Source organism: Pelodiscus sinensis, chromosome 5, assembly GCF_052426305.1.
Source record: "Pelodiscus sinensis isolate ZL-2025 chromosome 5, ASM5242630v1, whole genome shotgun sequence".
In the NCBI taxonomy this organism is placed as follows: domain Eukaryota; kingdom Metazoa; phylum Chordata; order Testudines; family Trionychidae; genus Pelodiscus; species Pelodiscus sinensis.
Genome location: NC_143056.1, coordinates 89,497,788 through 89,519,359, shown reverse-complemented (window position 1 = coordinate 89,519,359; position 21,572 = coordinate 89,497,788). Strand labels below are relative to the sequence as shown.

The 21,572-nt window shown below is 39.1% G+C and overlaps 1 protein-coding gene across 1 annotated transcript; it reads left to right on the top strand.

The window, feature by feature from the left end:
* The first annotated feature begins 1,863 nt into the window (after positions 1 to 1,863).
* Positions 1,864 to 20,157, top strand: CCND1 (cyclin D1). The gene is made up of 5 exons (XM_006111469.5): positions 1,864 to 2,305; positions 3,911 to 4,126; positions 5,015 to 5,174; positions 10,788 to 10,936; positions 16,783 to 20,157. The coding sequence occupies exons 1-5, from the start codon at positions 2,108 to 2,110 to the stop codon at positions 16,936 to 16,938; spliced, it is 879 nt and encodes a 292-aa protein (XP_006111531.1). The 5' UTR covers positions 1,864 to 2,107; the 3' UTR covers positions 16,939 to 20,157.
* The last annotated feature ends 1,415 nt before the right edge of the window (positions 20,158 to 21,572 follow it).

Sequence of the window (21,572 nt, the reverse complement as noted above, 5' to 3'; positions counted from 1 at the left end):
TGGAGAATCAGTGTAGTTGATCCCCGATGGAAGATTTATTGATCAAGAAATAAACAGAGAGAAACACTAATGTGACCAGAGGGGTAGAGGCAATGCCTGGTCCCCAAATTATACTGCCTTAGAAAATGTCACTAATGCTTGAAAGGAAAAAAATCCACATTAGAAAAAACGTTTGAGATTAAGGAGCGATGTAACTATTTGTTGAACAAAATGTACCCCTGAACTTGTCTGTGATTAATGGACAAATAGTTTATTGACTTTAAAGGGTGAGCTTAATGTTTGTTTGTTTGTTTAATAAAAATTGGAACATATTTGCTACTTTTCAGGAATAAAAAAGATACATAATTTATATAGGTAGGAATTTCTTTCCTTGGTTAAAAAAAAAATCCCATAAATTCTAGCAGTGGACAAGTACAACAGGGGCCAATATCCTGACTGGAGCCTTTGTGTATCATCATAATATAGGCAAGACAAAGGTCAGATGTGAAGATCGCCTGTTATATACACTATACATAAATAAAACTATAGCCTTATGATCTGCAGCGATATATCCAATATAGCTCATTGCATGTACAAGAGGGACAAGGATTGCTATGCAGAATTATGTATACGTTATACATTCATACATGTGAACCTCATGCAATCTAACCCAACTGGAGATGCTTTGAGAAGGGCTGCAGAAGCGCCAGGTATTAATGTATTAATTATTATTATGTATTAAGATGTGCCCAGCCAGGCAGGCTGAGAACCAGTTCAGCAAGCAGAGGACAAAGTGGATCCCCATATCTATGAGCCCCCAAAACAGTCACCAGCGAGACACAAATGCTTGCTCCATTGAAATGAGTTTTGCTATGGCTGGGATGGGGCTAAGACTTCAGCCGTAGCACTTTCCCCGTATGCAAAAAGCAGCCAAATCCCTTCAGGCCTAAATGCCTCTTTTCTGAAAATGTTTCAGATTAAAGGGAAGACCTTTAACAAGTGTTCAATGTAAAAAAAAAAAAGGTTTCTTAAATTTAAAATAGCTTTATTTGGGAAAGTAAAGTCTCCCATGCTGGGACCACAATACAACTGTGGATAGGGCTGTTGCTAACTTAAATGGGCTTTGGCTCTGGCTCCTGATAACCCCAGTGAATATCAGCACCTTCCTCGCATTCCTCTTCCTCTAGGTGTTAACTGTGCGGGAGGAAATGCTGGCCACCATTTTGCTGGGATTGTTCTGGGTGGTTACTGGTTATGTGTGCTGTGGGGGTGGGGTGTTGATATCTGATCTATTGCCTGCTTAGGGTTAACTGCTTTCTTAGTGCAGCTTCGATGAGCTATCACGGTGTTCTGCTTACCCTGTCTTTAGGGTAAAAGCTTAATATTAAAAAAAGCACCCTGAATATTCTAGGGGGAACTTTCTTTTCAGTTCGGGGATGCAGCAAAAATCTACACTGACTTGGTGAGGTTGGGGGAGGGGGTAGGTACAAGGAATGGAAAAGGACAAAATCCTCTACATGCCCTGGCAGGCCAGGTTGAAAGCCTATTTTTAAACAATGCTAGTTTAATTTAGAGATGGGTGATAATAATGAATATGGTCCTGCTGCCCTCCCCCACTAAAATGATAATAAATAAGCTTCCCTGTATTTATAGCCATGCCTGACTGTGTGTGGCCTAGTCCCATTCATCATTTGGCTCCCACTGCATTACTCTCTCGATTTTAAAAATTATGCATGATATGCTGAAGAGACAATTTGGGTTTCCCCCACCTCTCTGCTTCCCTTGAAGAAAGCAAGCCCTTGTCTCATTTGCATTAAACCCTTGCTTCTGTATAAGGGGAAGGACTTAAAGCCTATGGGATGGCTTTAGGGCTCTGCCCCTTGCTTTTGGCTTCTCTCTCACTCTCTGTCTCATTCTCTCTTGTGCTTTGATCTCTGCTTAACAACAGTAAACGTCACAGGGGCTATACAGGAGACTTTTGTTGGAAGTTAGAAAGTTTTGCAGCCTCCAGAGGGCTGTAGCGGCAGTAGCAGCAAGCAGCATCCAAAGGACTCCTGGAAGGGGAAGCGAGCGAGAGACTGACTGACTCAGTCCTTTAGAAAACTGCCTTTGGAAGAAGGAGACAGACATGGAACATCAGCTGCTGTGTTGTGAAGTGGAGACCATCAGAAGAGCCTATCTAGATACCAACCTCCTCAATGACAGGGTTCTGCAGACAATGCTGAAAGCAGAGGAGACCTGCTCGCCCTCTGTGTCCTACTTCAAGTGCGTGCAGAAGGAAATCTTGCCATATATGAGGAAAATAGTTGCCACTTGGATGCTGGAGGTTTGTATGTTTCAGAGATTTCTTTGCAAGCTGCTGCATTAACCAACCCTGAATGGCTCCCCCGTTCTAGAATCTGCCCCCTCGCCCCCCCCCCCAAAAGCTTCCTTCAGCATTGGAGGTAACGCTAGAGCTATATATTGACAGTCAAGAATGTGATGGCTTTTATCCCCTTATCTTCTATTTGCTTCTTAACAATGAGGTGCCTTCCATAGCGGGAAAGCAAGCCCCGCACCCCCATCTCTAAAACAAAAATAAATTCTGGGGCGGGGGGGCTCCCTTGAACCTTTTCAAATGAACTCGGTGCCAGAGAAAACAAAGTTTCACAGCCCCAGCTGGAAAAAGCCCCCTTAAGACGCCTCCTCTGGGATCCCAGATGAACACAGCAACTTCCCAGGCACCCCGAGGCCCCACTCTTGTCTTCGGGCAGCAATTAAACCTCGCCAGCTATTTTATTGGGATTTTATTTTAAATTAATATCGATGTACACGTATGCAAGTGCTGCCCGTGCCAGTATTATGCGCCATCTTTGTTCTTTTATTGCAAAGCAAAAGTGTTTATTAATAATTAGAAAATTAGCAAGTCCCCAGGAGCGAGCCAAGGGGGGCAGGGGGCGTCCCAGAAATGGGGGTCCCTGCTGGGGCTGTGGACAGGGGGATCGGCTGTTGGGCTCTGTCATTTCTGGGGGAAATGCAGGGTGAAAGTTTCTTTGTTCAGAGCAGAGAGCGAGCTGTGGTCACCCCTCAAAGACATGCTTGTGCTGCAGGAACTTTCGGCAAGGTCGCATGGCAAAATCCAGTTCAAATGCCCCACTCCCCTGGCAGGACATGTCCCAGGGCATCCCCAGCAGGATCTAGGGAGCCTGGGCTACATTTTCATGCCTTTTCCGAAGCCTTGGACGCCTGCGATCTATTTTTAATTAATTTTTGAAAGCGCAGCACGTTGCCCTTGCTCTAGGAAATGTCGCACGTTGCTTTTCTGAAGAGGGTGAGGGGGAACGAGGGAGTTTGATTTCGGGGTATCTCCCTGACCGCCCCTAGGTGCCCCATCAGCACGGGGATCGGTAAAGGACCCCCGCCGGGTCATTTTCAGCCGTTTTTGGAGCTTGGGCTGATTTTTTAAATATTTTTAAATATTTTTTGAAAAGATGACGTCTGGGGAAATGGGGCTGGTGCGGCTGCTCCGGACGCCACCTTTGTGTCTCGAGCAAAGCAGAAGATCGGCTGCACCCAAGTAAATAAGAAATAATAATCATAATAATTAAAGAAAACCCTGGGAGCCCAGCTGGGCCCCTGCATCACTTTGCAAGTTATTTGTCCTTTTTTTTAAAAAAAAGCGACTCCCGATCTGCGAGCACCCAGATTTTTACCAAAGCTCGCCTGCGGATTTTTCACACCACATTTCCCCACTTTCTCTCTTTGCGACTTTCTCTTTCAGTTTCTTTTAAGTCTTCCCTCCTCTCCTTTTGGGGAAATTTATTTCTCCCCCGTCAACCCCATCCTCTGCCTTGCCCTTCAAGCTTTGGTTGGGGGTGGGGGGAGGAGGCATAACTGGATTTAATAGTGGATGCAATTACTGGTCGTTTCAACGAGCTCTCTCCTTTTCCAGGTTTGCGAGGAGCAGAAATGTGAAGAGGAGGTTTTCCCCTTGGCTATGAATTATTTGGACAGATTTTTATCGTTTGAACCCCTCAAGAAAAGCCGATTGCAACTCCTGGGAGCTACCTGCATGTTTGTGGCGTCAAAAATGAAGGAAACTATTCCTCTGACCGCAGAAAAACTGTGCATTTACACCGATAACTCTATTAGACCCGACGAGTTACTGGTAATTTCACGTTTCTTTCGTCTGGGGGGAGAAAAAAAAAGCACGAGCAGGAGCGAGGAAGAGAAATACACACAAACAATTAAATCACATAAATAAGCCCGCCCGACAGAGAAAATCGTCAGGCTTGTTCTTCAGATCTGCCCAGCCTGCCTCCCCCGCCCCCCCCCCACGCCGCCACGCTGAAGCATTATGCGCATTTCACCCCCGTAGAATTATTGCTCGTTCCGCTCCAGCTCCCAGGCTAACTCCCTGACTCGCACATGGGGACAGGAGATGTAACTTACATGGCTCTCAGAGAGAGTGCACCCACCTCCCCCAACCCAAAGGAGTTGGCATGAAGGGGTCCCACGCGCGCCTTAGCCCGGGCTTGTGCAAACGCTCAGGGACTGCAGACTAAATTAGACCGTAGATTGTTCGAATGAAACCCCCCCCCCACCCCAATACTCTCATTATTACCTCACCCTAAGAGAAAGTCCAGTCCAGCGTGGAAAACGTGGGTGACTGGCGCCCTCTTGCGTTCCGAATGTGCCGTTCAGCAACTTGACTATTTAATGGAGCGTTTCAAGGCAGCTGGGCGAGGATAAGTCTTTCCAGTAGTTGCATGCAAAAAGGCATCCTCACCTAGGTGCTCTCCTGCTGGTAGTCATCCTTAACAGCACCACTAGTTAGCAAGAGTAGTATTTTAGTCCTAGTTTCCCCCTCATGCAGAAGTCAGTGCCTCAAAAAGATTGCCAGTGCGTTAAGATTCCAGAATACAGTAAAAAAAAAAAAAAGACCAAAGTCACCGAAACTACTTCAGAAGCAATTGCTACATTTCAAAGCTGTCCATAAGGAGAGCTTCTAACCATTTTCCTTCTTTCCCCCCTTCCCTCCTTTTTGTTTTTGTAGCAAATGGAGCTGTTTCTGGTGAATAAGCTGAAATGGAATCTGGCTGCAATGACCCCTCATGATTTCATTGAACATTTCCTTACTAAAATGCCTGTGGCTGAGGACACCAAGCAAATCATCCGTAAACATGCCCAGACTTTTGTGGCTCTGTGCGCTACAGGTATGCCCTGCACACTAAAATGGCATGATGTCCCCCTAACCCAACACTCACCCTATCCCCAACTCCTAAGACTACCCATAGAGTTACTATACAGCAAGTTCACAGCACTCAGTGCAGATAATATAAGCCCTGAGTGTTGTCCCCCATTTGCAGAAGTGGATTACTTTGCAAAAGGTAAGTTTCTGAGCAGATGCCTCTCTTCTGAATTTAATGTAAATATATAAAATTCTTCTTGGAAAGTGATTTAATAAACCGATCTCAAAGAACGACTAGATCTTTTTCCAGTGTATATCTAGGCCTATGTACGCCTGCCAAAGAATCTCTGGCCTGGAGGGAGACTTCCTCTTTGTGGATTCACTTTAAGGCAGTTTTGAAAGTCATTAGGAGGAAGAATTTGCATGTGGTTAGCACTGTATGTGAGTGTATTCTACTGGCATGTTTAAAATCTCCCTCATTCAAGTTGCCCTGTTTCCCATGATGGTAGATGGTGGATTGCAGAAGGGGCACATGGTGCGGAGGCTTTTCTGGCACAGGACTGAGTCTGCTGTCCACACCCAGCTGGCCACGTGCTTTGCTGAAGGCATGTGCAGGGGCGGACTCTAGAGGAGCCAGAGACACTGACTGTTCCCCAGGCCAAGTTTGCGGAGGCCTGATCTTTGGTTTCAAGGGCACTATGTGTGTGTGTGTTTGTGCTAGTTCCCTGAAACTCTACGTGCACAAATGGTGTGCGTGAGTGCATGCATGGTTATTCATTGAACCGTAACACGACTAAGATGGGGAGCAAGAGATCAGAAGAGTAACACTGCTTTTATGATCTCCATTTACCACCCTTCTCATGTGAAAGAGTGGAGGGGCTGGCAGGACAAAGGTGGTTCTAAAAGGATTGTTTTTTTTTTTTCTTTAAAATTCTTATTCCATGTGATTTCCCTTAGCGTGGCAAGAGAAACCCAAAGGTGGCAAAAGAAAAAGGAATCAAAGGCAGCCAAAGCAAATGTTCCTTTGAAGGGAAGCCTGTAGCATCTCAAAAAATAAATGTCGAGGATCTTGTTGATGCTAATAACTCACTGGCAATGATTGAATAATACTGCCTTTATGTATATGAATATTATATCCAAAAATAATTAAGTGAAAGGAGCATGATGATAGTAAATCATTCAGTCTGAAGAAAATGTCTCTATACTTGAAAAATTAGGGCGTATTTAAAGCCAAAGGGCAAATTAATTCCTGATGCAAGTTAGTGTTCAGTGTTGTTAGCCCAGGGATGGATTCGGTAGAAAGTTTCAAGAAATATAATAAGCATTTAAAAAAAAAGAAGAAGAAGAATGTATTGGCCTCATGTAGTCATGCCTACTGAAGTGTCTGACCCTGAGAAATAGCCAGAGCCCCCGAAGATAAATATTTAAATTATTGTCAGGTTTCAGCCTTGCCTTTATGCTAGGTGTAACTACAGAATGGCCCGCAGCTTACAAGTTTGATTGGCTGGAAAATGCATTGTTCCTAATATGAGTGCTAGAACCTCTCCAGATAGTTTTTTAAAGGGTTTGAAACATTTGTGGAAAATCAAATGTATTCTCTTAGATAGAGATTCTAGATGGGACAAAGAGATTGCAGTGAATTCTAATACGTGCTCGCCTCATTGGAATTGTTAGTTGTAGCTGGTGTTTCTAGCTATCCAGTCTCCCCTTTGGATATGGGGATGTTTAACCAAGGTTGTTGTGCTGGCAGTGATAATGATGAAAACAAGAGTAGTTCAAAGGTTGAAGCCTTGCTAAGAATCCAGTACTTTGATCTACTGTCAGTGTTGTTATGGTTCTTTTAGAAAGCACATCCAGAGCCTATATTTAACACTATGCTTCATACCACATGGGTAGGTGGAAAATGGACCAGCGAATGTGAACCACGTTCAGAAAATTTTACTGAGCTTTTAAAAAGAGCATGAAGATCACCAACACTGGGTACCCTATTCAGCACTCCATTGAAGCCCTTGGCAATAGTTCCTGAGTAAGGAAAGCTGAACAGAGCTTCTGACTAGCTTTGGGTTTTTATTTAGTTTTTGTCCCATCTGATGACTCCCTTGTTGGCTAGTGATACCTAGACAGAAATCAGGATGAAGATGAAGAACATGGGGCTTCAAAAGCATCTGAGCTTCACTCTTGGTTGTGTCATATTTTTTCTAGCCATCTCTAATCTAGAGGGATTGCAAGCTTGTTGCACTTCTGATAATACTTTGTGGGCCTGATCCAGAGCCCATGGGAGCCACTGGGAAATTGACTCCAGAGGTCTTTGGGTCAGGCCTTCTGTGAGCGCTACTTGCAATACAACATGTGCCCTAAACTAATGGTAGATCACTTGAGGTGACACAGCAAAGTAATTGCTAGCTTTAAAAAAAAGTTTAACCAAATGAAGACAGGGGAAGTGTTTGAAGATGTGTTTGTGTATTTGCGCTTAATAGAAAAACTTACATAGAAAGGTGATGTTGAGTGAAATTCCCTTTACCCTCCCTCCTCAGTTGTCTGTCAAATAGAAGGGGATTTGTTTTATTTTTAAAATATATTTTCCCTAAAGGATGCATTTTGCTGTGGTAGATTAGAGAAAGAAAAAAAAATAACCAGGGCTTGTTTGAAGTTAACACATAATTGATCTTAATGAATGGGGTTTTGGTATGGCCAAGCAAGGCAGGGATAACTCAAAAGGAAACAGGCCTTTTTTTGGCCCAAGTTAAGACAGAGTTAAGGAAAAGCTCTAGCTCTATACTAGCAAAACAATGAAAAGGAACAAATATTGGGAGCTTCAGCATTTTATTGTGGCCCTCTGGTTATCTAAACATAACAGGCCCCTTTATGTTATGATTATTGTTCTTCTTCTCTCCTTTCTTTCCTCATCCCTGGTGGAGAGAAAGAAAGAAAGACCCTGCTTTGAAACAACTTTGCTACAATTCTTCTATTCTCTGGCCTTTATAAAATTGGGAGACTCAAGGTATGTGACCAGTTGGAACCTGTTGCATCTTGCAGCAAGTGATTTATGTTCACAGTTTTGATTTGCCTCAATGAAAAGATTTTCATTCATAGCCCCCAGCTCTCCAGACGGATGGAATTGTTGCTCCATTTAAAAAGGAAAAGGGGTGACTCGCCTTGTTAGGAATTTTTTTAAAGCTCTGCAGCGCCTAGATGCCTGCTTTGTCCTCCCTTCAGGGTGGCTGGCATTCTTCTCTCTCCTCTCCCCCCCCCCCCCCCGCCCCTCTCTCTCTCCCTCTCTCTCTCTCCCTCTCTCTCTCTCCCTCTCTCTCTCTCCCTCTCTCTCTCCCTCTCTCTCTCTTTTTAACAACGCTGAAGTTGTTTATTCTTTTTGGATGAAGTCTCAGATAGGCTACTGGGGATGTGTGCTTCAATTGATGGGGCCCCCTTCCCCATTGTGGCTGTGTCAGGTCTAATTCATCTCACCGAAGCCCCCTTGTTCCTGAGCGCTCAATAGCGCAAGATGAGGCGATGGAGGCTGACAATGATGCCACACTCTTCACTTGGGGGCATCCAATTACAGGCCAGAGGGGCCCCCTGATTAATATGCTGAAATTAGTGGCCTCTGCCACAAATAATTCCTTGTTGAGTTGCAACAAAAAGACAGTCCATCCTGCTTGTCTGGAGTGGTTATGGGGACAGACACAAACTGGTCATTTAAACTTCATTATTACTTTTCCACCTTGGACAGAATAAGGGTGGGACTATGGATTCATGTTTTTGTTTATTGCTCCCTTTAAAAGAAAAAAGAAAATAGGAATCCCAAACTTGCTACTGCCTAAATGGACTCATTAAACTTGCATAATTTTGGCCATTTTGGGCCATTTCCTGTAGAACAGAAACTAAATAAACATTGGAGGTAATTCACTGTGACTGGGCACGTGTATACAACCAAATTTTGATGAATCAAATCTTCAGACTTATTAAAAGTGACAGAAGTCCTTTCATTTTTAAGTGTACCTGAGAAAACGTATGAGTGATAGATCAGATACTGCCTATAGGATGCATGTATTGGCAACAAACTGAATATATTTACAAATCTTTTGGGGAAAAGGGGGAGGGGCAAAGAAGAGGTAAGTTAGACCTTTTTTCAAATATATCTCATATGACATGAGTTTAGATACTGATTGGCTTTTAGCTGGCAGCATATCACACAAAAAACCCTTCCATACTTAATCACATCCATTTAATTTTGAAGGCACTTCAATTTAATAAAGTTCTAGGCAAATTGCCCTTTGGAAGGTGGGTATGGAACAGGTCCGTGGTATAGATAATCAGAGATAAATCCCAAACTGTACCTATAATACTTACCATGATACGTATTTATTATATACTAGAGAAAGAGCTCTCATGCTTTTACTGTTAAAGCCTTTGCACAAAAGTTATTAATTCATAATAAAGGAGATGAACGATTTAATATTTAAGTTGTTCCATAGGGCCCTCTCAGCTTTAGTTTTTCATGCCTTTGATTTAATTCATGGGTTTGACAGATAGTGTATGTTTATACAGCCAGGGAGAAGTTGTACATTTGATAAAAGAGGAAGGAATGTATCTCGTGGTATTGTATATAAGATGTTATTTCCCTTTTCTCCCTAAAAAAATTAAACATTTACTAGTACCCCACACACTTCTTTTCCTCCTAATACTTTGGTACAGGGTGCACTTGCTATGAAATCAAACACATTCCTGTAGAGCAGAAAGAGCCTTAGCATTAAAATGTGGATTATGCCTCATTATTTGCCCTTATTAAAAAAAAAGGGGAATAACATTCTAATGGCAGAGATAGGCCCCTCAAGGAATCATGGGAGTGGTTTTGTAGAGAGACCTACAGCAATGCAGTCTGGAAGGGGGCCCAGCCTCTTGTCAGCATGGTGTCACTGCAGAATGTAACTGATTGTCCGCCAATTCTTGGGACCCCCGTCACTTAGTTATGCCACATTTACATTAAATCCCTGTTGCCAGGATAGATGGCAGCCGCTGACAAGAGACTAGGTTGAGACAAAGCATTTTAAGACGAAGCCTTAATTTAAATATGGAATATTCACCTACTGACAGGCTTAAGTGGTCTCAATCTCCGGTGTTTGTTTTTGCTTTTGTTTTACATTCAAGTTACACATTTCTCTATTTCTAACGTAATTGCAAAGGTTGATATTTTAAATGGTATGTGATTCAGAGGCAGCTTATGTATCACATAATGCACCTGATTTGGCAAAAGTTTTAAAATGTGAATAGGTTTACTTGTGTGAGTAATCCTGTTGATTTAAATAGAATTGTTCACTGAAATAAAATATATTTATAAGTGTTGCAGGATAAGGGCCTAATATCCTAAAAATCCCTCAAAGGAATGATTAGTCTTTCAGGCCTCTCTATAAAAAGGTTTTCTTACTCAGGAAAAGTTATTCATGTGCATAAGTGCTTGTGGGATTGGGCACCATAATTGCCTATGTTGTTAAGTTACATTAGGAGGAATCTTTGTTTATATTCCTATAGTCTCTTCAGACTTGTTATTTTGCAATCATATCTGCTCCTTAGGAGAGACAAGCAAGCTCTTCCTAAATAAATCAATTCTCTTTCTTTTTTTCCTTCTCTCTTTAAACAGACGTCAAATTTATTTCAAACCCACCTTCCATGATCGCAGCTGGGAGCGTGGTAGCAGCTGTGCAAGGCCTTCACCTGGGAAACAATCACACTTTCCTCTCCTATCAATGTCTGACACATTTCCTATCACAAGTTATCAAATGTGACCCGGTAAGTGATTCTTTCAGTCTCTCTATCTTAGAGTTTTATGAGTTCCTCACTGTTGCATATGATTTGACAGTTAAACTCTGATCAAAGTAATGCCTGAAAGTGGGTTTTTAAATGTATTCTCTTTTGTTCTTCCCGGTGACTATTAGTCATCCTTATATACAGTAATAATAAGACATTATGTTACTACAGTTCATTGATAAAAGCACCATGACCAGTTCTAATTTTCCTAGACAGACATCAGCAAAGCAAAGGAAACTCTTAAATTGGTTTAGGACAGTTGCCGAGGCTGTATTTGGTGTGTAGGTTATTAAACCAGCAGTCTATATAGAACCAAAGCTTTAAAATAAAACAAGGAAATAGTTACTAAGATTGCAATAGACCTCATGGTATCTCTGACCTTATCGTTGACCACTCCTGAGTCCCTTCATTGTGCCAAGTGGTGTGAAATGCCTTTTTTTAAAGGGCATTTATCTAATTATCTAATTTGGTTTATTACGTGCTAGATCTGCACAGTAGCTGGTATTGAATTCCCTTTTGGAACAAATGTTTGTCCCATGACATTCTAACAAGGTAGATGGTCCTCACAGGACTCTCCTTTTGCCCTGCAGCTTCCAGGAGATGCACATCAGTAACTAGTAAGCAATAAACCTTTCATGAGTGAATGGGCCAGGAAGGGAGCCTACAAGGAAGACCTAAAATCAATGATCCATGTCATAATGGTGTGTGAAGTTGGGGCAGAGTTTAGCTTTGTTTTGTAACAATGTGGAAGACCAATAAATAGATGCTTTAAAAAGGTTCTTGTGAGGTCTCCAAGCAGTGAACAATGAGTCAAATAAAGACAACCCTGTGGTTTGAAACAGAATCTTTGAGATGCTGTTAAAACCGTCATGTTATGTGATCAAAAACTATATAAAAACAATGAATAGTCCTGTGGCACCTTAGAGGCTAACAAAAATATATATCATATCATGAGCTTTCATGGGCAAAATCCACTTCTTCTGATAACCTTGAGTGGAGTAAAAAACTCGCAAAAATCCAGACATCATCTTCCTATCCAACTCGTTTTTTTTAAGGTTACAGACTAACATGGCTACCCCACTGAGACTGAAGATATATAATCATGCTAACACCCAAACAGCTGACACCCAAGTTAATATAAGGGGCTATGATACATAGAATTGAAATGATTGTTAGTAAAATACTTTTCTTTGAAAGCATTATAAGGGTTGGTTCCCAAACATGGGAATATTTTTGTAGTATTTTGATAGAATTTAAGTGACGCCAACACAGGCAGATATGTCACGGCTCCTGATTTTCTGCCTACCCTAATTATTTCAAGATTCTATACCACTCTGTTCAGCAGATTTTTTTGCCCTTAGTATTAATAGGAGCAGAATTTACTAGTGCTGAAATGTTAAATACTCTTAAGTACTGCACTTTAGAAATGGAAAAAAGATGCTTTAAGTATTACATTGCTGGAGTGGAATATACGCATAATACTCTGGCTAATTTGTTAGGACAATGCAGGTGCTTATGTGTGTGTATGCTTGAACTCCATCCAATTCAAGAAACTTGAATCACATACAAGTAAGCTGCCTGCTATTAGCACTGATAGTGAATATCTGATTTAAAAGAAAATATTATTTTATATATATATATAAAAAAAAATCAGGAATTTGATTTTATCATATCACAGAGCTCCGTAACTAGTAGAACTGCAATATGCCCTTACATGATTTGACTTGGTCACTGAAGGTGTTTGAAAAAGGAAAATAGCTTAAATTAGATGTAAAATCACTTTGGGCATTGAGTTTTATTATTCATAAGTAATTTGCAAATTCAAACTGAATTAGAAGGAAGATCTTTAAGATGTGTGGGAAGGAAACTTTTTTGATTGTTAGACATAAGGTTTTTACATTGGTAAAATAAGAAATATCACATAGTTATGTGTAAATTTGTTTAAAGCACCTCAAAAAGAAAAGATCACCTACCTTTTTATTGTTTCTTTCTTGGTCTTCGGTATTAACATGCTTTCTGTTCCCATGTTTATAATAAAGGTGCAATCCCCTCTGCTATAATTAGTCTGTGAATTTAACAATTACTTGATTTTTTACAAAGAGGGATCCCATTACTAGATGCTTACTGCTTTATTTCTTATAAAATATATTAATTAATGTATCAAACACTAGTCCTGATCCTTAAAAGTTTTCTTAGTAACTTTGCTTGGATCATTGATCCACAAGTGATGACACATATTGCTATACATTTAGTATCACGTGGAATCAATTGTTTGGAAATATTTATTAGACTGATGCATTTTGACAAAATGGTTAACACTTTTCCTGAGTATTTGCAAGCTGGAGCAACTGGGCTGTTAGATTTCAGTTTTTGTAGTGATACTTTTTACCTCCATCTCAAGAAAGTTGAGTCTAAAGTAAAATCAATATCACCTGATTGAAATTCTTTTATGGTTAGTGTTTATGTTGGTAAGAGTCCAGTTTCCCATACTGCCTTTGATCAGTGGTAATTAGAAGTAAGATAATCACAATTAGAAGTCTTGGGCTGTCTTCCATCATTCTGTTACTGACCCCATCATCCAAATGGATTGAATTTTGCTTGACATTCATTTCCAGGGCAGAAATTTGCTAAACTAGATTAGATTGGGTTTCCATGCTGTCTGTTAATGCAGTGGAATTTGCTTCTCTTGCCTGCCCACACCAGAGACACCTTCAGACATGTGTCTATTATTTTTAATGAGCCAGGCAATAACAAAGGATTTCCAAATAGATTTGTTGTTGTTTGTTTTCTTTAGATATGACCCTAAATCTTATGATGGACTGAATTTCAATCTGATCATGTCTAGTGTGTATGTTAAATAAAGGTATCTGACTACATCAGTTAGTAGGCCTTTTTTCCCACTGAAAAGCTTAATTAATCCAGGAAGGGCTTATGACCTTGAGCAAACTGTGGGCATTGAAAATATGGGTAGTGAAGCAGAAAAGTCGTTGGGAGAAGTTATCAGACTAGCACACAAGTTTATTTGCTTCCAGTATTCAGAAGCTATGAGTAGAATGGAAAAATAAAATTTTAAGTGTAACACTGGGATGTCAATTATGTTATGCTAATGATGAAAATGTATTATATACATTTTCTACTTTGTATGTAGCATTTTTGAGAACTTTATTCTCACAGAGAAGCTGTTCATTTAATATTTACCTGAAACATAATTTGAACAAAAACAAATTTGTTCAAACACCACTTTGTTTATTAAATTGCAGTTTAGCAGAAAGCTGGTTTACAGTAAGCTGTAAAGATTGTATAGTATTTAACAGTATACACTCATAACTCAATCTACTCCTCCAGTCTCAGATTGAAGATTCATTTCTGTGATCAAAAGAACACCTTTAAACTACCCAAAAGGAAAAAATAATAGTTTATAGAATGCCTCCCCCAAGCTGTTTACAAAATGTATTCATTCCTTGTTTAATTTTATGAGCAAAACTAGTTCACATTTCAGTTTTCAGTGTTCAAACACTTGATGTTTCCAAAAACAGCCTGGGTTGGAATTGCCCTGAAACAACTGTACTTTAGCTTTCAGTGAGAACCTTGCCGCCTAGTTATTGCTGAGTCAACCTGAAAGAGCCTGAACTTTCTGGAATAAAAAAAGAAACTATATTTACTTTCTATTTCTACGTACCTATTTATGTGTGTCATGGATGGTATGCATGCAATCAGGAGTTAAAATGTGGGTCCCGTGGGATCAGAAGTCAGAAATGATCTGTCATATCTTGGAGAGTCTTGTTAGAGATCTCACAGGGAAGGCCTGAGGTATATAGGCGTCAAAGGCGTGATGACTTTAGGATATGAGGCATTTCTTTTTGTCATTTAAAATACTGTGGGTCTCTGTCAAGAGGAAATATTACACTAGGGTTTAAACTAGAAAAGGTCATAGGTTATGTGTTTTCAGTGAGCTGTAACTGATGGTCTGATCTGCTTAGAGGTAGGATTAACCTCCCTCTCTCAGAAAGGACTTGCAGAGAATTGTTTGCTTGGGTTTCTAATCTTATTTTACCCCAGATGCCATGTGCCCTTATTGGTGGCAGAGGAGGTTCTTGTGATAGTGGAATCAGTGAAAAGCTGGTAGATCACACAAGAAGCCTCTGAATGAAGGCAGAATTGAAACTGGAAGATAAAGAAAACAGCAGGCAGGTCACCCTCTCAGGAAAACAACATTCATTCTCAGTCATGCACATCCTAACACTTTTGACGGCAATTTATCATGGAAGACTGGGTTCACCGCAAGGGCTAACGCATGTCATAGGTTAAATCAGAAAAGGCAATACTAAAAGAAAACTTCAAAGTCTTTAATACACAAAGTTAAATATGCTGAGAAAAGCTCACAGTGTTTGTTATAAAGATATGAGTAAACAACAAGCCAGGGAATTTTGGCAATATGCTGTGTAATTGTTTTGCCTATTTAAGGCATTCTAGGTCTATGCCCATGCAATGGATGTGTATGGCGCTTAAGAATATCTAACCCTGCATTTACTAGAAGATAAAATTGAAGCTCTAACAGCTTTTTGTGAATAAATCAATTTCGGATGCTTGATGTGCCAATTCCTAACTGTACACTTTGAGGCTGGGCAGGGGACAGGAGATGAAGGGGGTGGTTCTTTTATTCATATGAAATTTGAACCTGTGAGACATTTGCGTTCTTAATTTCCATGGAAGTCAACAGGAGTGGAGAATGCTTGGCACCGTCCTGCAGACAAAAGACACTCAGTACTTAGCAGGATCTAGCTCATATTTAGCTAAGAGCTCTGAAAAGAGAATGGTCTCACTTTTACATGGTGTCTGTGACAGTGAGTGCAATAGCAAGTTAAAAGGTTAGCAGGGTTTTCTAAAATCACTGCCATGAGGTTACTGACTGATGGTAGGCTGTGAAGGACCTGCATCCAAGTTGGTCTTATGCAATGCTGCATTTTTTGTTCAGATGCTTTCAGAGTTAGTATCAATTAGCTAACCTGATCAGGCCATTGCTGAATATAATCATAATATTAATGACTAATATTTTGTATCTATGGAGTATCTTTCATCTGAAAGTCTCTTTTCAACAACATTTAGCCATTCCTTAGCTGGGCAGCCATTGTTTATTACATGACTTATGGATCGTAGTGCCAAGGCATTTCTGTCCTAAAGGTAGAAATTATATAGCGCTACAGTCTTGGGCCTAATTCTTAATCTCACCCCATTTTAGTAACTCCAGAGTGACACTGCTATGAGATCAGAATGAGACTATTAGGATTTTTCAAAAAACTTGGTGCATGAAACAATGCTCATGAAAGATGCCAGATTGATAGCCTTGGAGACAGAGCTCTCTGTTTATCTCCAGAATACTTACAGAAGAGGCAGAAGTAACATAAGGTTCAATGCACTGTCCCACCAATGTGATTTTAGAGCTGGAAGAACCATTACTAAGGCTGACATTATAGTTTAGTCTCCACGGCCTATTCAGTCATTGGCTTCTCTTAGAGATTGACAACATTGGGCCAGTTAGGATTTGCTGTCGTAGCAATTTGTTGAGATGCACATTTATCCCAGTTAGATGAACTGTGACTACACTCTCATTCGACATAATCTGCGAAAATTTAGTTGCTGAACTGCAGTGGTTTCAACTCAATAACTTACAGCCCAACCTCTTGAGCTACTCAGTCATCATCCCACCTCACCCCCATATAAATAGTGTTATATTTTTATTTGCTTTTTTTTTTAAATGGCATTTAGAATATGGTTTTTATATTATTTTCTAAAGGTTTGTGTTCCCCCTCCTCTTTAATCTTCTCTAGGATTGTTTACGAGCTTGCCAAGAACAGATTGAATCCCTCCTCGAATCCAGTCTACGCCAGGCACAACAACACAACATATCTTCAGAAACAAAGACTGTTGAGGATGAAGCAGACCTTTCCTGCACACCCACCGATGTCCGAGACGTAAACATTTAAGTGGACTTCTCCAAATCTTTTTTTTTCTTTTTTTTTTCTTTTTTTTTTTTTTTGGCAATCTGAGCAAATAGAAAAAAGGGGCATCTGAGAAGGAATCAGCATCAGGATCTCTTCCCCCCAGAAGCCTTTTTCTCCAGGACATTTTTATACCAGAAGGGAAAACTTCACTCTTGTTATTTTTTTCCTTGCTCTTTCTCCCTTCCATCTGTGACTTCAAACAAACAAAATTACCCCAAAACTGTCTTAAAAAAAGGAAAAATAATATTGGCATGACCTCAAGGGGTTTGTGCTACAAAAAATAGAGGATTTTATACAATAATAATCAACTAGTTTTTATATTAAAGTGTTCTTGTCTGTATGTTGTAAAAATAGGCATTAACACACACAATGTCTCCAGGGGAGGTATTAGATTTCATTTCTTACATATAAACAAACAAAACCAACCAACGAACCATTTTTAAAGTAGAAGAGGGTTTTTTAAAATAGAAAATGACATATTCTCTGTTTTTTTTCCTATAAAAAGCATAGCTTTAACGCAGTTCTAGGCTTTTCTGTATCTTGCTTGCTTATGCATTTAGTCACTTTATAATTCATCTGTAAATGTTTATTTTATTTCCTTAGGTTTTTATCCTCTTCACCTTATAAATGGTTAACATAACCCATTAGTTAGTGTATTTTAGTATACAGCATTATTATATGTTAATCTTTTGTACCTGTGGATTGCCTGCGCATAAGGCTTTTGTAGGGTTCCAGCTTAGCATTGTCGGGGAAGGCCCAATGTACTACTCATACGATACTCTATTATAAAGAGAAACCGAAATATTGACATAATATATTATATTTTTGTAATCTTCATATTTTTGTAGTTACCTGTGTATAAAATGCTGGTCTGACCCAACAGATATTCAGCCTCATTATGGTCAGGTTCAATCCACAGCCTAGTCTTTTTTTTTTTTTTTTTTAAATATTCTAAAACCATTCCATTCAAAGCACTTTCAGTCCATTAGATATAGGAAATACATTCTTTTATTGTGGGAATTTTTTTTTAAATGGAATGGTTTGGAAATATATTAGTGCTTGTGTGCAAACTTTGAATTGCAAAGCAAGTGCATTTAACTATGGTGTTAGAGGAAAGGTGATTTTTTTTCGAAGGTTGTGTTTCAGTGAGAGAAATTGCATTCACAAATTGCCAGGATATCTTCCTATCCTTTTCTATAGAAAAGTTGAAGTTTAGAAATCCTTTGGTGCCAATTCACATTTGTAAATTAGGGGCCTTAAAGGTTCACATATAGGACATGTAGTTTAAGGATTGTCTCTAGATGTTTTACAACTGAAGGTTTTTAAACACTAAAATATATAATTTATAGTTAAGGCTAAAAAGAATATTTATTGCAGAGGATGTTCATAAGGCCAGTATGATTTGTAAAATAATGCAATCGCCCCTTGATTTAAAAAAAATCTTTCTACCCTTGATGTTGCAGTTTTAACACAGCTTATTAAGGAAAAAAGGGCACTCTTTTCAAAAACAGTATATTTGGCCCCTTCTTAGACATTTCTAAAAACTAACCATCAGAAACGCCATAGTTAAAAAATAATAGATTTGGTGTACTTGAAAGGAGTTCTTATTCCAATATATCCCCCAGGTTTTTTTTTCTTTTTATTTAGCTACAAATAGAAAATTTGCACATCTTGGCTATGTATCTTTTTATTATTATTTTAGAAAGTAGCTGAAGGGAGGTGGTCATAGCTGTTGAAGTTGATGCTCGAGGAGAATGTGATGGTGAAATGTATGTGAGAAAACTGCCGCTAAGGTGTTGATTGTAAAAAAAAAAAAAAAATTAAAAAAGAAAAGAAAGGAAAAAAAAGAAAAAAAAGGAGTGGAACCTCCATTTTTATTGAGCTGCTATGGATAAATTCCCAGCATGGTTTGAAAAAAAAAATTAACATTGCTTTCTGTATCTTTGTCATTGTGTTTTGCTGCTATTTTATGGATCAGTTTTTTGTTTTTGTTTTTTTGTTGTTATACAATGTCATATACTGCCATGTTATAGGTTTTAATTTTCTCATAGAAAATTATATTATTGACATCATTTTTTGTAGATTTTTTTTATGTGATCAATTTTTACTTAATGTGATTACTGCTCTATTCCAAAAAGGTTCCTGTTTCACAATACCTCATACTTCAGTTAACCATGTTTAGACCAGGTTTTAATGTTCGTATACAGTGCCTCATAGTTCTGCTGCAAACTGAAATGCATTGAACATTATTCTGAATGGGTCTCGCGATTCGCAACTAGGTTGCATTAATTTAAAAACAGCAGACATTTCAGAAGATCAAGTAATGTCAGTTTTTTGTTATGCGTTTTATAAAGCTGGATTCTTTGTCTGATCTGGGGTTTATTATCATAGTAGTTTTAAGATGTGTTATTAGCCACATTGATATATGAAAGGTGCATTATAATATAACTCTTATATGCTATTTGTTGTTTCCCATCAGCTGGGACTCATCATTTGGTATGATAGATTATCTTCTGGAACTCTAAGTATTTTGTGTGTTTAATCTGTTATAATATACTAGGGTGTTTTGTTTTGTTTTTTTGTTAATTATAGCAGAATGCTAATTTAAAAAAAGCCTGTAAATCTCATAAATAAGCCAGCTAACAGAGTTGTATGCTGAAGAATAATCTAGCTGTTGCCTGTATGCTGCTAAACCAAAACAGAATTAGAACTCATTTTGAGGGCAAACGCAGTTAAGATCCTACATAGTGTATAATAAAGCATTGCAATGCTACTAGCAGTCGCAGGACCCAGGAGGACTGGATACATTCTGTCCAAATTTCAGGAACATTTCTTACTGCTTACCTCATGAACACTTCTGTTTGTGGCATCTCTGTGTCTCTGAACCAAACATGATTATTGCATTAGTGGTTGTTGGTTATATGTGTTACACTGAGTGGCAGTGTGTACTGCAAATTTCTTTAAATATGGATGTATTAAAAGGCCAAATCCTGATAAGCAGGTTCATGTGCCAACAGAGATGCTTTATTTGTCACATTATTATAACAATCTATAGTAAGCAAGCAATTCAGATTTGTACATTTTTTATATTGTACTTATTGGCATCACTGGTCTGAAATGCACATTGTCACCAACAGACCTGTAACAGACAAGTTTCCAGCAAAAGAACTAAAGTCTAGAAATAAAATTTGTAAAACCCAATGCCTGTGTGCTGTGTTTTTTATTAGCTTTGTGAATGTAAATTTGCAGTTTAACAGCACACCACAGTTTTTAACCAACTGGATCCTGTTGCAGTGAGCAAACCATGTGGCATTTTCTTCTGGCCACACTCCATGCTTTAAAGTTTGCAGTTTAAATAATTCATTCTTCAACATCTCTAGGAAGTAACAGGTATTTTGGCAATGGGTCAGTCAGCACAAATTCATAGAGATGTATATATTAAATGTCAAAGTTTGTTTAGTTTTGGTAAAGATTTTCTTTTATGCCTCTGTCTCAACTAAGCAGCTGATGACAATGCTATTTGGTAGATTTTACTAGGTAAAATAATTTAGGCTTTTGATGCTACAAAATTATTTCTAGCTTTTAAGTTTATCAGAGTAACAGAAATATCCCCGTTAGATAATGACTAGTGTATTTCAAAGACAGGCGTGTTAGATTCTTATTTCTCACCTGCATCCATTGTGTATTACCATTGTTAGCTCAAATAAAGGATTAAGGTAAACAATTTTTTTTGTTTACAGAGCTTAACACTAGCAAAGGGCAATGTACAAAAATAGGAAAAGAAGATTTGAATTAAGCTTAAAAGAGTAACAATGGTAGATACAAGCTGGATCATTTAGCAAATGAAGCGGGTGTATATGTATGCATATCCAGTGCATTTTTCATAGATATGAATACCAAACTAAAATTAGGTTGAATTATAAATGGCCATGTTTAATCCCAAATCTCTGTTTTGAAAATTGGGGACATTATTTCTCACCAGCTACTGCAGTCAAACAAAGAATCTGGACTAAAAGCAGACATCTATTTCCCACCTACCCCATCATAAAAACTTCTAGAATTTGACTCATACATTTCCTTGGCAACTGGCATGTGGCCAGTGTAACACCTGCCAATTGAACTTCACAGAGTACTACAGTTTTCATGTACTTACCACCACCAAAACTTATATGAAAGTTGTCATAACCTGATAGTTTATTGCAAAATGATGTGGTCTTACTAGAGTTACTTAATGCACAGGCATCCTCATCACCCAAACTGCTACCACAAATAGCACTTATGATTCCTTCAGGGTACCTCTACACTTGCTCCCTAGTTCGAGCTAGGGATGCAAATGTAGCCGACCGAAGTTGCTAATGAAGCGGGGATTTAAATATCCCCCACTTCATCAGCATAATCTCACTCATGTGCTATTCCACTCGCCAGCTGATTTGAACCACGAAGTGCGCTCCGGGACGTGTTAGTTCGAATCAAACCCCTTGGTTCGAACTAACGTTACTCCTATTTTTTCACAGGATTTCTTTTATCCTAATTTAATTTATACTACTTGCATTCTTACTACTTAAAAAGTAAGATTCAAATTATTGCCAGTCACTGGCTTATGGGAAAGTAGGTCT

Excerpts from the sequence above, each read along its gene's own strand:
- CCND1 (XM_006111469.5), top strand. The coding sequence starts at position 2,108 with ATGGAACATCAGCTGCTGTGTTGTGAAGTGGAGACCATCAGAAGAGCC. Across the intron at positions 4,127-5,014 it reads TTAGACCCGACGAGTTACTG|CAAATGGAGCTGTTTCTGGT; the intron begins GTAATTTCACGT and ends TTGTTTTTGTAG. Across the intron at positions 5,175-10,787 it reads TGTGGCTCTGTGCGCTACAG|ACGTCAAATTTATTTCAAAC; the intron begins GTATGCCCTGCA and ends CTCTTTAAACAG.